A 16669-nucleotide genomic window follows, 5' to 3' on the forward strand; every position below is an offset into this window, starting at 1 on the left:
GTAAGGCACAAAATAATTTCATAGTATAGTAAGGCAAAACAAAATGTATAGTATAGTAAGGCACAGAAAAATGTCACAGTATAGTAAAGCATAAAGAGTAATACAATAGTAAGGCATGAAAAGTCATAGTATAGTAAGGCACAAAAAATTTCATAGTATAGTAAGACAAAAAAAATGTCATAGTATAGTAAGGCATAAAGAGTAATACAATACTAAGGCATGAAAAGTCATAGTATAGTAAGGCAAAATAAAGTCATAATATATTAAGGCATGAAAAGTCATAGTATAGTAAGGAAAAAAAAAGTCATAGTATAGTAAGGAAAAAAAGTCATAGTATAGTGAGGTAAAAAAAATGTCATAGTATAGTAAGGCAAAAAAATGTCATAGTATAGTAAGGCAAAAAAGTTACAAAAGTCAGAGTATATTAATTATAAAAAAGTCACAGCATATTAAGTCATAAAGTCATAGCTTAGTAAAGAAAAAAGTCATAGTATAGTAAGGCATGAAAACTTCCTAGTATACTAAAGCATAAAGAATAATACAATAGTAAGACATGAAAAGTCATAGTATAGTAAGGCAAAAAGAGTAATACAAAGGTAAGGCATGAAAAGTCATAGTATAGTAAGGCAGAAAAAAAGGCATAGTATAGTAAGGCAAAAAAAAGTCATAGCATAGTAATGCAAAAAAAATCATTGTATAGCAAGGCATAGCGTAATACAATAGTAAGGCATGAAACGTCATAGTATAGTTAGGCAAAACAAAAAATCATAGTATAGTAAAGCATGAAAAGTCATATTATAGTAAGGCAAAATAAAGTCATAGTATATTAAGGCATGAAAAGTCATAGTATAGTAAGGGAAAAAAAAGTCATAGTATAGTAAGGCAAAAAAAATATCATAGTATAGTAAGGCAAAAAAAAGTCAGTATAGGAAGGCAAAAAAAATGTCATAGTATAGTAAGGCATGAAGAGTAATACAATAATAAGGCATGAAAAGTCATATTATAGTAAGGCAAAAAAAATGTCATAGTATAGTAAGGTAAAAGAAATGTCATAGTATAGTAAGGCATAAAGAGTAATACAATAGTAAGGCATGAAAAGTCATAGTATAGTAAGGCAAAAAAAAATGTCATAGTATAGTAAGACAAAAAAAATGTTATAGTATAGTAAGGCATAAAGAGTAATACAATAGTATGGCATGAAAAGTCATAGTATAGTAAGGCAAAATAAAGTCATAGTATATTAAGGCATGAAAAGTCATAGTATAGTAAGGCAAAAAAAAAAGTCATAGTATAGTAAGGCAAAAAAAAGTCATAGTATAGTAAGGCAAAAAAAATGTCATAGTATAGTAAGACAAAAAAAATGTCATAGTATAGTAAGGCATAAAGAGTAATACAGTAGTAAGGCATGAAAAGTCATAGTATAGTAAGGCAAAATAAAGTCATAGTATATTAAGGCATGAAAAGTCATAGTATAGTAAGGCAAAATAAAGTCATAGTATATTAAGGCATGAAAAGTCATAGTAAGGAAAAAAGGTCATGGTATAGTATAGGAAGGCAAAAAAAATTGTCATAGTATAGTAAAGCATAAAGAGTAATACAATAGTAAGGCATGAAAAGTCATAGTATAGTAAGGCAAAAAAAAGTCATAGTATAGTAAGGCAAAAAAATAATTGTATAGTAAGGCATAGAGTAATACAATAGTAAGGCATGAAAAGTCATAGTATAGTAAGGCAAAAAAAATATCATAGTATAGTAAGGCATGAAAAGTCATATTATAGAAAGGCAAAAAAAAAGTCATAGTATAGTAAGGCAAAAAAAATGCCATAGTATAGTAAGGCAAGAAAAAGTCATAGTATAGTAAGGCAAAGAAAAATGTCATAGTATAGTAAGACAAAAAAAAAAGTCATAGTATAGTAAGGCATAAAGAGTAATACAATAGTAAGGCATGAAAAGTCATAGTATAGTAAGGCAAAATAAAGTCATAGTATATTAAAGCATGAAAAGTTATAGTATAGTAAGGCAAAAAAAAGTCATAGTATAGTAAGGCAAAATAATGTCATAGTATAGTAAGGCAAAAAAAAGTCATAGTATAGTAAGGCAAAAAAAATGTCATAGTATAGTAAGGCATGAAGAGTAATACAATAGTATGGCATGAAAAGTCATAGTGTAGTAAGGCAAAATAAAGTCATAGTATATTAAGGCATGAAAAGTCATAGTATAGTAAGGGAAAAAAAAGTCATAGTATAGTAAGGCAAAAAAAATGTCATAGTATAGTAAGGCATGAAGAGTAATACAATAGTAAGGCATGAAAAGTCATATTATAGTAAGGCAAAAAAATGTCATAGTATAGTAAGGTAAAAGAAATGTCATAGTATAGTAAGGCATAAAGAGTAATACAATAGTAAGGCATGAAAAGTCATAGTATAGTAAGGCAAAAAAAAATGTCATAGTATAGTAAGACAAAAAAAATGTCATAGTATAGTAAGGCATAAAGAGTAATACAATAGTATGGCATGAAAAGTCATAGTATAGTAAGGCAAAATAAAGTCATAGTATATTAAGGCATGAAAAGTCATAGTATAGTAAGGCAAAAAAAAAGTCATAGTATAGTAAGGCAAAAAAAAGTCATAGTATAGTAAGGCAAAAAAAAGTCATAGTATAGTAAGGCAAAAAAAAGTCATAGTATAGGAAGGCAAAAAAATGTCATAGTATAGTAAGGCATGAAGAGTAATACAATAGTAAGGCATGAAAAGTCATATTATAGTAAGACAAAAAAATGTCATAGTATAGTAAGGTAAAAAAAATGTCATAGTATAGTAAGGCAAAAAAAATGTCATAGTATAGTAAGACATGAAAAGTCATAGTATAGTAAGGCAAAAAAAATGTCATAGTATAGTAAGACAAAAAAAATGTCATAGTATAGTAAGGCATAAAAAGTAATGCAATAGTAAGGCAAAATAAAGTCATAGTATATTAAGGCATGAAAAGTCATAGTATAGTAAGGCAAAATAAAGTCATAGTATAGTAAGGCATGAAAAGTCATAGTAAGGAAAAAAGGTCATAGTATAGTATAGGAAGGCAAAAAAAATGTCAGTATAGTAAGGCATAAAAAGTAATGCAATAGTAAGGCATGAAGAGTAATACAATAGTAAGGCATGAAAAGTCATAGTATAGTAAGGCAAAAAAAAGTCATAGTATAGTAAGGCAAAAAAAATGTCATAGTATAGTAAGGCATAAAGAGTAATACAATAGTAAGGCATGAAAAGTCATAGTATAGTAAGGCAAAAAAAAGTCATAGTATAGTAAGGCAAAAAAAAGTCATAGTATAGTAAGGCAAAAAAAAGTCATAGTATAGTAAGGCAAAAAAAAAGTCATAGTATAGTAAGGCATAAAGAGTAATACAATAGTAAGGCATGAAAAGTCATAGTATAGTAAGGCAAAAAAAAGTCATAGTATAGTAAGGCATGAAAAGTTATAGTATAGTAAGGCATAAAGAGTAATACAAAGGTAAGGCATGAAAAGTCATAGTATAGTAAGGCAGAAAAAAAGTCATAGTATAGTAAGGCAAAAAAAAGTCATAGTATAGTAAGGCAAAAAAAAATCATTGTATAGTAAGGCATAGAGTAATACAATAGTAAGGCATGAAAAGTCATAGTATAGTAAGGCAAAAAAATATATCATAGTATAGTAAGGCAAAAAAAAAGTCATAGTATAGTAAGGCATGAAAAGTCATATTATAGTAAGGCAAAAAAAATTGTCATAGTATAGTAAGGCAAAAAAAATGTCATAGTATAGTAAGGCAAAAAAAAGTCATAGTATAGTAAGGCAAAAAAAAATCATTGTATAGTAAGGCATAGAGTAATACAATAGTAAGGCATGAAAAGTCATAGTATAGTAAGGCAAAAAAATTTATCATAGTATAGTAAGGCAAAAAAAAAGTCATAGTATAGTAAGGCATGAAAAGTCATATTATAGTAAGGCATGAAAAGTCATATTATAGTAAGGCAAAAAAAATTGTCATAGTATAGTAAGGCAAAAAAAATGTCAGTATAGTAAGGCAAAAAAAATTGTCATAGTATAGTAAAGCATAAAGAGTAATACAATAGTAAGGCATGAAAAGTCATAGTATGGTAAGGCAAAGAAAACTGTCATAGTATAGTAAGGCATAAAGAGTAATACAATAATAAGGCATGAAAAGTCATAGTATAGTAAGGCAAAAAAAATGTTGTGGTTTCTTCTGTAGCGATGATGTGATGATGATGAAGGAATCTCTGCTGACACCGGCTCAGTTGTATATAAAAAAGTTTATTACAAAAAGACACAGCATCATTTAACAAGCATCAAAACAGCCTGTGAGAGGACCCAAAGCCAAAAAGGATCTTCTCTCGTTTTTCCCCAAAACCATACAATTTATAGGCTGAATAACCTCTAGTTACATATTCATGACCTAGCTGATTCCTAATAACCTATAGAGGTACAGAGCCAACATTTATGTCCAAACATGGTCTTTCTATATGAAGTTAAAACATACCGTAAATTTTATTATGAAAAACAAAAGTCAGCTCTTAGGAATGTTTTGGAGACAAGAACAGAGGGGGTGCTCACCCTCTTCTGGCGCCTGATCTCTATCTAGGCTGTCTCCTTAAACACTCCTATCCTTAACTCACAAAACAGCTAAGACACCACAATGTCATAGTATAGTAAGGCATAAAGAGTAATACAATAGTAAGGCAAAAAAGAAGTCATAATATAGTAAGGCAAAAAAAATGTCATAGTATAGTAAGGCAAAAAAAATGTCATTGTAAGGCATAAAAAGTAATGCAATAGTAAGGCATGAAAAGTCATAGTATAGTAAGGCAAAAAAATATCACTGTATAGTAAGGCATAGAGTAATACAATAGTAATGCATGTAAAGTCATAGTATAGTAAGGCAAAAAAAAAGTCATAGTATAGTAAGGCAAAAAAAAGTCATAGTATAGTAAGGCAAAAAAAAAGTCATAATATTGTAAGGCAAAAAAATGTCATAGTATAGTAAGGCATAAAGATTAATACAATAGTAAGGCATGAAAAGTCATAGTATAGTAAGGCAAAGAAATGTCATAGTATAGTAAGGCAAAAAAAATGTCATAGTATAGTGAGGCAGAAAAAAAGTCATAGTATAGTAAGGCATGAAAAGTCATAGTATAGTAAGGCATAAAGAGTAATACAAAGGTAAGGCATTAAAAGTCATAGTATAGTAAGGCAGAAAAAAAGTCATAGTATAGTAAGGCAAAAAAAAGTCATAGTATAGTAAGGCAAAAAAAAAATCATTGTATAGTAAGGCATAGAGTAATACAATAGTAAGGCATGAAAAGTCATAGTATAGTAAGGCAAAGAAATGTCATAGTATAGTAAGGCAAAAAAAATGTCATAGTATAGTGAGGTAAAAAAAATGTCATAGTATACTAAGGCAAAAAAATGCCATAGTATAGTAAGGCACAATAAATGTCATAGTATAGTAAGGCATTAAGAGTAATACAATAGTAAGGCATGAAAAATCATAGTATAGTACGGCAAAAAAATGTAACAGTATAGTAAGGCAAAAAAAATGTCATAGAATAGTAAGGAAAAAGAAATGTCATAGTATAGTAAGGCATAAAGATTAATACAATAGTAAGGCATGAAAAGTCATATTATAGTAAGGCAAAAAAAATGTCATAGTATAGTAAGGCAAAAAAATGTCATAGTATAGTAAGGCAAAAAAAATGTCATAGTATAGTAAGGCAAAAAAAATGTCATTGTAAGGCATAAAAAGTAATGCAATAGTAAGGCATGAAAAGTCATAGTATAGTAAGGCAAAAAAAAATCACTGTATAGTAAGGCATAGAGTAATACAATAGTAATGCATGTAAAGTCATAGTATAGTAAGGCAAAAAAAGTCATAGTATAGTAAGGCAAAAAAAAGTCATAGTATAGTAACGCAAAAAAAAGTCATAATATTGTAAGGCAAAAAAATGTCATAGTATAGTAAGGCATAAAGATTAATACAATAGTAAGGCATGAAAAGTCATAGTATAGTAAGGCAAAAAAAAGTCATAGTATAGTAAGGCAAAAAAAAATCATTGTATAGTAAGGCATAGAGTAATACAATAGTAAGGCATGAAAAGTATTGTATAGTAAGGCAAAGAAATGTCATAGTATAGTAAGGCAAAAAAAATGTCATAGTATAGTGAGGTAAAAAAAATGTCATAGTATACTAAGGCAAAAAAATGCCATAGTATAGTAAGGCACAATAAATGTCATAGTATAGTAAGGCAAAAAAATGTCATAGTATAGTAAGGCATTAAGAGTAATACAATAGTAAGGCATGAAAAATCATAGTATAGTACGGCAAAAAAATGTAACAGTATAGTAAGGCAAAAAAAATGTCATAGAATAGTAAGGAAAAAGAAATGTCATAGTATAGTAAGGCATAAAGATTAATACAATAGTAAGGCATGAAAAGTCATATTATAGTAAGGCAAAAAAAATGTCATAGTATAGTAAGGCAAAAAAATGTCATAGTATAGTAAGGCAAAAAAAAAGTCATAGTATAGTAAGGCAAAAAAAAAAGTCATAGTATAGTAAGACAAAAAAAAATGTCATAGTATAGTAAGGCATAAAGAGTAATACAATAGTAAGGCATGAAAAGTCATAGTATAGTAAGGCAAAATAAAGTCATAGTATATTAAGGCATGAAAAGTCATAGTATAGTAAGGCAAAATAAAGTCATAGTATATTAAGGCATGAAAAGTCATAGTATAGTAAGGCAAAATAAAGTCATAGTATATTAAGGCAAAAAAAATGTCATAGTATAGTAAGGCAAAAGAAAGTCATAGTATAGGAAGGCAAAAAAATGTCATAGTATAGTAAGGCATGAAAAGTCATAGTATAGTAAGGCATAAAAAGTAATACAAAGGTAAGGCATGAAAAGTCATAGTATAGTAAGGCAGAAAAAAAGTCATAGTATAGTAAGGCAAAAAAAATGTCATAGTATAGTAAGACAAAAAAAATGTCATAGTATAGTAAGGTAAAAAAATGTCATAGTATAGTAAGGCATAAAGAGTAATACAATAGTAAGGCATGAAAAGTCATAGTATAGTAAGGCAAAAAAAAATGTCATAGTATAGTAAGGCAAAAAAAATGTCATAGTATAGTAAGGCATAAAGAGTAATACAATAGTAAGGCATGAAAAGTCATAGTATAGTAAGGCAAAATAAAGTCATAATATAGTAAGACAAAAAAAATGTCATAGTATATTAAGGCATGAAAAGTCATAGTATAGTAAGGCAAAAAAAAGTCATAGTATAGGAAGGCAAAAAAAAATTGTCATAGTATAGTAAAGCATAAAGAGTAATACAATAGTAAGGCATGAAAAGTCATAGTATGGTAAGGCATGAAAAGTCATAGTAAAGTAAGGCAAAAAAAATGTCATAGTATAGTACGGCAAGAAAAATGTCATAGTATAGTAAGGCATGAAAAGTCATAGTATAGTAAGGCATAAAAAGTAATACAAAGGTAAGGCATGAAAAGTCATAGTATAGTAAGCCAAAAAAAAAAGTCATAGTATAGTAAGGCAAAAAAAATGTCATAGTATAGTAAGGCAAAAAAAATGTCATAGTATAGTGAGGCAAAAAAAATGTCATAGTATAGTAAGGCAAAAAAAAGTCATAGTATAGTAATGCAACAAAAATGTCAGTATAGTGAGGCAAAAAAAATGTCATAGTATAGTAAGGCAAAGAAAAGTCATAGTATAGTAAGGCATAAAGAGTAATACAATAGTAAGGCATGAAAAGTCATAGTATAGTAAGGCAAAAAAAATGTCATAGTATAGTAAGGCAAAAAAAATGTCATAGTATAGTAAGGAAAAAAAAAGTCATAGTATAGTAAGACACAAAAAATGTCATAGTATAGTAAGGCATAAAGAGTAATACAATAGTAAGGCATGAAAAGTCATAGTATAGCAAGGCAAAAAAAAATGTCATAGTATAGTAAGGCAAAAAAAAGTCATAGTATAGTAAGGCATAAAGAGTAATAAAATAGTAAGGCATGAAAAGTCATAGTATAGTAAGGCATAAAGAGTAATACAATAGTAAGGCATGAAAAGTCATAGTATAGTAAGGCAAAAAAAATATCATAGTATAGTAAGGCAAAAAAATGTCATAGTATAGTAAGGCAAAATAAATGTCATAGTATAGTAAGGCAAAATAAAAGTCATAGTATAGTAAGGCAAAATAAATGTCATAGTATAGTAAGGCAAAATAAAAGTCATAGTATAGTAAGGCAAAAAAATGTCATAGTATAGCAAGGCAAAAAAAAATGTCATAGTATAGTAAGGCAAAAAAAAGTCATAGTAAGGCATAAAAAGTTACAAAAGTCAGAGTATATTAATTATAAAAAGTCAAAGCTTATTAAGTCATAAAGTCATAGTATAGTAAAGAAAAAAAATCATAGCATAGTAAGGCATGAAAACGTCCTAGTATACTAAAGCATAAAAAGTCATTCAATAGTAAGGTATAAAAATGTCATAGTAAAGTAAGCCATAAAGTGTCATAGTATTATAAGACATAAAAAGTCCTAAACTTTATTTAGTGAATACAAACTAGATCTTTATTTTGTAAATAGTAGGCCTATAGGCCAATAGCAATAAGCAGGAAGCAACAATCCCCCTCATTGTTGATAAAGAATAAGTAATTACAATAAAGCCTTTTAAATCTCAATAGGGTTGCTGGCTGCTGTGCAGTCCAGTGTCACCGGTCTCTGAGAACTTGTGCGTCATCTCCAGGTAGAGCAATGGTAAAATGCAAACACCAACATACATACATTGGTATGAGAGTGCGACCATGTGCAGATGCAGCTGTGTGCCATAGGTATGGGCATGTGCAGCAGGTGCGTTGGGAAGTGTGGTGTCGATTAAAATGTTTTTATTATTGCTGTGTTGATAATTCTTATTCTTCAATGTCGTAAAATACATATCAATAGTGTTGTATTTCAGCACTGTAGCCCACAGAAAACTGTGCATTCGGATAGAAGAAGTGCAGCAGCAAAAAGTGGGGCATTTCAAGCACTCTTCGGGGCCCCCTGGTGCCATGGGGGGCCCTTAGCAGCCGCGTAGTTTCCTTATGCCTTGGGCCAGCCCTGTATTGCCATGTACTTTTCATCACCCAGTACACTTACTGCAATGTAATATAATGAACATTACTGCCGACCTAAAAATGAGTGTAAAAACAAATTAGTAATCAGTCAAATATATTTCTGCTACCAATCCTAACAATGTCTGCAAAATCTATCAAACATTTAGACTTCCAGATGCCTTCTGTATGACCTACAGCTACTGTGGACTTGTGGACAATTCACCTCGCTGACAAAGCTATATGGTTTTCCGAGGACAAGTCATCTCACAATTATTATGTTACTATTTTTCCAGGCACTCGTACCTTATTTTTCCCTCATGTCTGACACCTTTCCTCATTTCTGGGGAAACACAGAGGGGAGGGAGAGTGAGAGGAAGAAGAGGAGTGGAGGAGAAACACATGCAGACCATCAGGGAACAGCTGCTGGCTTGCATGTGCTGTGCTGGAACCTGAGGGAGAGCTCTTTGAAAAAGTGACATCCTCGCTTTACTGGAACTGACTCTTGTCTTCCTTCCTGCAGTGGATAACACTGGTTTGAGAAGCTGGGGACAATTTTTATTGTAGCTGAATTCAGGAAGGCTCAGGTCAGTGTAAGTTAGGACCCAGTGTTTTCTGACACTATCCGACAAACATATTTTTCTAACCCAGAAAAATGGGTCGTAAAAATACTGCAGTTGAGAAGATGCAACAGAAAATTGACAACAGGTCCAAATGTGCTCTTTATTTCCTGTTACTGTGCCTATTATGCAGCCAATGGAAGTTTCAGCAGGAGTTTCTCCCACACGTGACCAATGACTTGGACAATATCTGATTTCAAGTATACATCATTTCCTCTCAGCTTAATTACTCTCTTTTTTTTCCATGTCTAAAGCCAAAACCAGACAAAGAGCTCTCTATCCTTCCAACATCTAAACAACTGGTCACACAATAAGAGGCACAGTGGGCAATAGTGCAATCTTCTGCAACTATTACGAGAAACACAGGTCACAGAAAAGGACAGCGTGATGCATTGTCTTAGTTAGAGGAGAAAAATGCAGTGAAGTCCACTAGAAGCTCTGATTTTGGCTCCATTCATAAGCACGTGCTTTTTATTTTGCTTTAAAAAGTACATTTAAAAAAAAAGACAGTGGCAGACGTTGGCTTATCATATTTGTATTTCAGTAATATGAAGACAGTTGTTATCAACCAGTACAACAGATCATGAACAACAGCAACTGAAAGAACAAAGATAATTTATGACAATGTATCAAAATTATAAAGGACAGAAAATACATTTTGACACCATCAGTCGTGAAGGCACACTGCACCCATGTGGTCCTCACAAGCCTGTCTGACAACACGGGGTGATGACAGCACACACCCCAATGAACATTTTAGTTTCAGAATACGGTGCTTTAAAGGGAATGTAACCATGAAGTTGCAAGAGCCCAGGTATCTTTACGAGTATTCATATTCTAAAACTGAGATCATGAAAGGAATCACATGGAGAAGACTCAGTTCTGTGATGTATGAGCTGTGAGGATATTAGAGAGCATGACAGTAAAAAAAAAAACAAAAAAAAACAAAGCAAAAAAAAAAAGGCAACTCATATCCCAGTCCAATTTCTGTACTAGATAATCAGACTGTACCAATAAAGGAAATCAGAAGGCAGCTAATGAGACATTCCCATATAGGACGGACACTTCAATTTAAACAGAATGAGTGTTAAATAGGCACAAATGATAATACAGCAGAAAAAAAAATCAAAACAAAGTAAATGTTGGTCGTGGAAAATCATGGCAACAACAGAAGTGAGTGGACTGTTAATAACACACACAATCTTTGACAACAAAGAAAAAATTTTTTGAAAGAGACACACACACACACGCACACACACACACACACACACAATAAACACGTTAATCCCAAATATTTTGCATGAATAAGTTAATACAGTGTGTAAGGCCCTTCCATTACCTCAGTGATTGTGAACAAGCTGATCAGCCCTATTAGAAGAAACCACGAGTAAATTGCATTGATTTCAATCATGAAACTATTTACAACTATACAAACTATACACAACAGAGGAGGTGAAAGCAAAGCATAATAAGTAGTTGTTCATTCCTATAGTCATGACTGCATACATAGTGTACATTACCCTAATTAAAATGCAAGAATTTACAGTGCAGAACATTTTACAGTGGATGTTAGAAATAATGTGTGCTCAGAAGGATGGGGGTCTAACAAAAACACAGATTCATAAACTGGGTTTAACATAACTTAACAAATCTTGCCATAAGGTTCTCTAGCACCACACTGTTCTACTTAAGTGACCACAGTCTCTTCAATATCTTCGTGTTCTCTATGGTGCATCAACTGTAGGCTGGCTTCCCTTTGAACTTTTTGTGTCTTTCTCATTGAACACCACTTCATAGCATTCCATCTTTACCACATACATTCGCTCAACCTTCTTAAAAACCTCTCTAGAGCACTTTTCCTTCTCTTTCAGACAAACATCTTTGAAATCTATCATCATTATCTTGCTGTAAAAAAAAGTCTCTTTTTATAATCATATAGTCATATTCCTGTTAATGATGTGAAATGTTATTTTCCATTCAAGTTGCAGTTCAGCTTTATGACAATTTTTTGATTTCAGGACGTTGAGTCAGCACCTTTCATCTACGGGGTGGTCCTCCTCGATTCCTAAGGCTGGATCAGGGGTGTAAGGTCAAGGGTTAGGCAGGGGTAGAGCTCTTCTCACTGGCCAGACTGGGTTTGGGGTCTGGTCTATGGGGTTTGTGCTGAGGGCTGCTGCGAAGGTTATCATCCATCTACAGTACAAGATGTACAGTTTAGTTGGAGCACAGATGCATGAGCGGAAAACAGTGATTAAGTATTATACACTATTTATGTAAATACAGCTGAGAGTGAACCTGCCAAATGCAACCATGAACCCATGCAAAGAAGAGAAAAGGAAAGCAGAACCACCTTTTCTATTAAGTTGGATTCTTTGTTTACAAGCTGAGTTAGTTTCTGCAGGTTGGCATCCATAGTTTCCTGAACAGGTGGAGGAGGACCTGGAGAGAGATGACGTAATGCAACACCAGCAGAAGAAAAATGAGACTGCAGAGAATTAGAGGAACGGGAACAGTGTTAAGTCAATGAACATCCAAAAATAAAGCAGATACAAAGAGCAAGCATGCAGTGAAACAAAGCTTTGAGAAGAAGAAGGAAAATTCTAATGATGTTAGTTGTTTTGTGCGGGCAAATTTAAATATTCCCCGACATCTTTGTGTTTCGATTTTACCAAGCTTAAGCCCCAAAGTGTGACTATTTCCAGTGTGTGCGGCGATCTTACAAGGTTGGTCCGAGCTGAAGTAGACCGCAAGGATGGTGTCACAGAAGCGTGTGAGGTTATCCAGCTGTCTGAGGTGGCTCTGCAGAGGGCTGCTTGGAAGACTGGCTTTATGGAGTGGCGCCACAAAACCAAATACAAAGGCATCCAGACTGGTCGGCCTACAATCCCAAACACACACGTATACAAAAATATAAACAAGCGGTATAGGGCTATGAAGCGTGAATATCAAATGTAGTATTACACATATTGTCAGAAATGAACACTGCAAAAAGTTTCTACAGAGGGATTTCTCAAATACACTCGAGAAGAACTATTCCCACTATGTATCTAAATTTGTTTCAGTAAGCCTCAATCGTTGACCAACTGACTCTGAACCACAAATTTAATTAATGAAGTCTTTTTCAAGCTTTTTTTTTTTTTTTTAATCTATTCTGTTTTCCAGTAGCTTTGCACGAACATTTGATGTATACATGTGGTCCTTCAAATGAACATTTAAGTCCGCAAACATTAAATAACTCACGAGTTGCCAAAGAAGTAGTTTGCTGTTCCCAGTCTGTAGGAGAGGAGATTCAGGCACTCTTTAGCATCACTGTAGATCTGAGGCAGGCAGAGCGAGAAAGATTTACAGTTGTAAACAACAGAGCTGACATGTTGACAGAGTTGACAGAACTGATGAATCAGGCAGATCAGTATTTACCTTTCCCTCCACCTCACTGATTCTGTGTAGCGGCGCCTCTCCTTTGGTTAGAAGGATGCGGGAGAGGGCAGTGTTGGCATGGTGACAAGGGACGAGAAAGTTAAGAGGGAAAGGCGAGCGTGACGCAAACCATGGCCGTGTCAGATTGGCGTAGTTTTCTGCATCCACCCAGAAAGTGTGTAGCTGTTGGAGACGAAACCTCACTCTAAACATTTACAGCACTCTCAGATGATTGTTTGACAGGAAACAAGTAGAGGAGAGATGGTGTTACCAGAGCTGGTCGCAGTTTCTCTTCAAGCAGGGCGATGTATGCCATGGTGTCTGCTCCTTGTCTGGCTGTCAGCTCATAGTCTGCATTAAACCTCTGGAAAAAAAAAAAAAAAAATCATAAATATTACAAGATCCGCTCCGTAGATCTGCTCATTCTGTTAAATGGGGTTGGGGGCCTTAAAAACCAGGTTATGGACAGTGAGCAGCATTAGCAGACTCTCACCTGTTTCCTCAGGAAGTTGAGTATCTGCGCTGGTTCTTGCACTGCAGAGCCTCCACAAAGCAACTCTGGGACTGTCGCTGCAGGTTGAGCAACAGGGATATTACAATTACAAATTACAAAATGTATCGTGAACCTCAATTTACATTAATTCACTCCATTGTGAAACCGAATCAGATGCAGAAAAACATTAAAAAAAAACAAAGCTTTAAATTCAACCAATACTTCTGACATGTTTTTGGGTCAACAACATTTTCATGACTACAGCAATAATAGTATTACAGTTGTCATGTGATCTAAAGCACGCATAATTTCATAATATTGTTATTTTCAATAGTATAAAGGAAGCTCCACATGGATTATACAGAAATATTTCTTCTTTGTATGGACTATGCACTGTCTGCAAATATTCCCATGTGAGTCATAGAATTCTCTGTCAACATATGTATACCAAGCAATCCCAATGTGGCGTCCAGACCACTGTGTTAGGAATTTGTTCTTTATGAGAAGCTGCAGCTCACCTGTTAGAGTTTTCCATGTCCAGTCTATAGGAGAAACCGCGACTTCTGCCCCGGAAAACTTAGCGTATGCCTGAAAGAAAACCCGAACTTGAGTCAGGAAAGATGATAAAAGAAACAACAGTCGGTGCATTCATGATTTAAAAGTCAGTTATAAATGTTACAGTGGAACTATTGATCTAAATGCAAACATATGCAGCATGCATCTTTCAGGAGAATACTTCCTGAGCTGCATACAGCCCAAATGCAGGACTGTAATACTTTAATCAAGGTTACGTTGTACCACCAGGAGGAATATGGCACTGACTGTAAATGCATTTGGCGCAAGGGACCACTATGATTACACTGCTGACCTGAAACAGCTTCATTCATAGAAGGAGGTAAAACAAGCAAAACCACAAGCAGGAAAAAAAAAACAAACCAAAATAAAGACAAACAGATGCATAATTAAATAAGTTAGAGTTAATACTAACAATTATTTTTTTTAATAAATCTTATAATTTGTTGATTTATTTTCAGATTTAGCGTACAAAATGTAAAATAATAGCAAAAATAACCCTCTCATAATTTTCAGGAGTCCGAGGAGACACCTTCAATTTTTTTGTCCAACTAAGAGTCAAACATCCAAATATGTTCAGAGAAAAGCATTAAATCATTATATTGGAGAATATTTGGCATGAAAAACATCTGTGCGAATAGATTAATGTTTGAGAATTAATGGTTTCTGCTCTGAAATTTTACCTTTCTGAAGAAAATATTACTGTAGTTTGCATTTGATTTCATTTTATAGTTCCTATTTTCTACAATTTCACTTATTAAATGTCTGTTTTCATCTTGATAAGATTAATCCAGAATGACCCCTGACAAAGTCTGACATATGGTATTCTGTAATCATATTATAATGCTGTCAACAAACCACAAACCAAACCAAAAATCATTAGTGTAATTAATAAAATGCTTTAAAATATGGCATACGTTTCATCATGGCCAGAAAATGAGTCAAAGTGTCACCTTGTGGCAAGAATTGTAACTGCATGGATTCACTGAGGGAGAACATGCTAAACAGGCAGCAAACAACTCACTGTTTATTTTCTGACCAGGTTAATGCTACCTCGGCCACAGTCGATAGTTACACGGCAAGGTAGTGCGGACAAAAATCTACCGGTTTAAAATCGGACCCTGTGCAAACTGACCTTGAAGGGACCAAATCTTTGTTAGCAATGAGAGTGACTTCTGACAACCAGGCACACATGAAGAACAAACCATGCAGTCCGCACAGCTGTGATTTTGTAGCTGGACAAACATTAAATATAACTGGAAATATTATTTTCTATCCTGCACATCGACGCAGCCGACAAGCAAACTGTAGGTAGGTAAGTTAGCACTGAAGCTAATCAGAGATACACAGAGGAGAAGCAAAGGAAACCGAAGAGAGAAACCTGTCGCAGGAGTGGATATTACGAGCATTTTTGTTTTTACAAGCAGACGGTAACGTTACCAAAACTATGAGGGACTCGGTGTGGACAGAAGGCAAACCCCAATCTCCTCCCCAGCATCTCAGCTCCATGGCAGCCGCCATGTTTTTGATTCATGGAGGGAGCCAGTGACGTCACGGGGTACCTGACACATCCGTCACATCAGAGCCTGCAGAACTTGTTGATTCTATTTGGCAAATTTTATATCCACAAATGCAGATTTGCTAAAACTTCCCCCAATTTTTTCAGATTTTCAATTGAATTTTTAGAGTATATTAAAACACTGCAGCTCTTAAATGTCATATATATTTTTTGTTTGTTTGTTTATTCATTGATTTTGTGTATGATTCTGAATGTTACTTGTGCTGTATATCCTCAAATTATTTTTATATAATGTATTGTTTATTACCTACTCGGTACTGTATCAGCACAGATTGAGATACTGAGCACCCATCCGTATATTCTGTTCATTGTCGTTCAATAAAGTTTGGTGAAAAAAAAAAACCATCAGAGCCTGCAGAGGTGAAAAAAAAACAGGTGAAAAAAATAAATATGAGAAAAAATATGCTAAAAATGAAATGTTCATATGTTACACACATTTGCAGTGTCAGTGTAAAGGAACAATAATTTAATGTGAATATTAATGTAAATGTGCTGTGTATATGAGCGTTTTTTGTTTTGTTTGTTTGTTTGTTTGTTTGTTTTCTCTTCTTTTTTGAGAAGTCAGTCTCTGCCTTGATATATTGAGTTCATACTGGTTCATTAGCTCTTTGTCGGTTTGTTATGATGCTTTACTTCACTTTAGGGATCATAAAAATGCTAAGTAATGGTGAAGTAATCATGAAGGAATGAGGGACAACAAATCACCACTTTAATAGAGAGCGCACAAAAAATAGTACACCTAATGAGAAAGACTTTATTGACATATAACAACACGTATGAGAACATATGACAACATCTATAAGAAATCCTTTAAGTACGATCCTTACAAATCCAGCTG

The 16669-nt window shown here is 33.4% G+C and overlaps 1 protein-coding gene across 2 annotated transcripts; it reads right to left on the reverse strand.

Moving 5' to 3' along the window:
• Positions 1–10288: 10288 nt before the first annotated feature.
• On the reverse strand, positions 10289–16135 carry mtx3 (metaxin 3). 2 transcript variants are annotated; one of them, XM_056377513.1, is made up of 9 exons: positions 15693–16134; positions 14198–14267; positions 13680–13756; positions 13458–13550; positions 13187–13369; positions 13010–13086; positions 12490–12647; positions 12120–12208; positions 10289–11962 (listed from the first exon to the last, which is right to left on the reverse strand). In XM_056377513.1, exons 1-9 carry the CDS (start codon positions 15771–15773, stop codon positions 11867–11869), a joined length of 924 nt encoding a protein of 307 aa, XP_056233488.1. In that variant the 5' UTR covers positions 15774–16134; the 3' UTR covers positions 10289–11866. The 2 variants fall into 2 exon arrangements, with proteins under 2 accessions (XP_056233488.1, XP_056233489.1); XM_056377514.1 differs by lacking the exon at positions 12120–12208 and having other exon boundaries at positions 15693–16135.
• Between the last annotated feature and the right edge of the window lie 534 nt (positions 16136–16669).

This window comes from Seriola aureovittata, chromosome 5, assembly GCF_021018895.1.
Source record: "Seriola aureovittata isolate HTS-2021-v1 ecotype China chromosome 5, ASM2101889v1, whole genome shotgun sequence".
Taxonomy (NCBI): Eukaryota; Metazoa; Chordata; class Actinopteri; order Carangiformes; family Carangidae; genus Seriola; species Seriola aureovittata.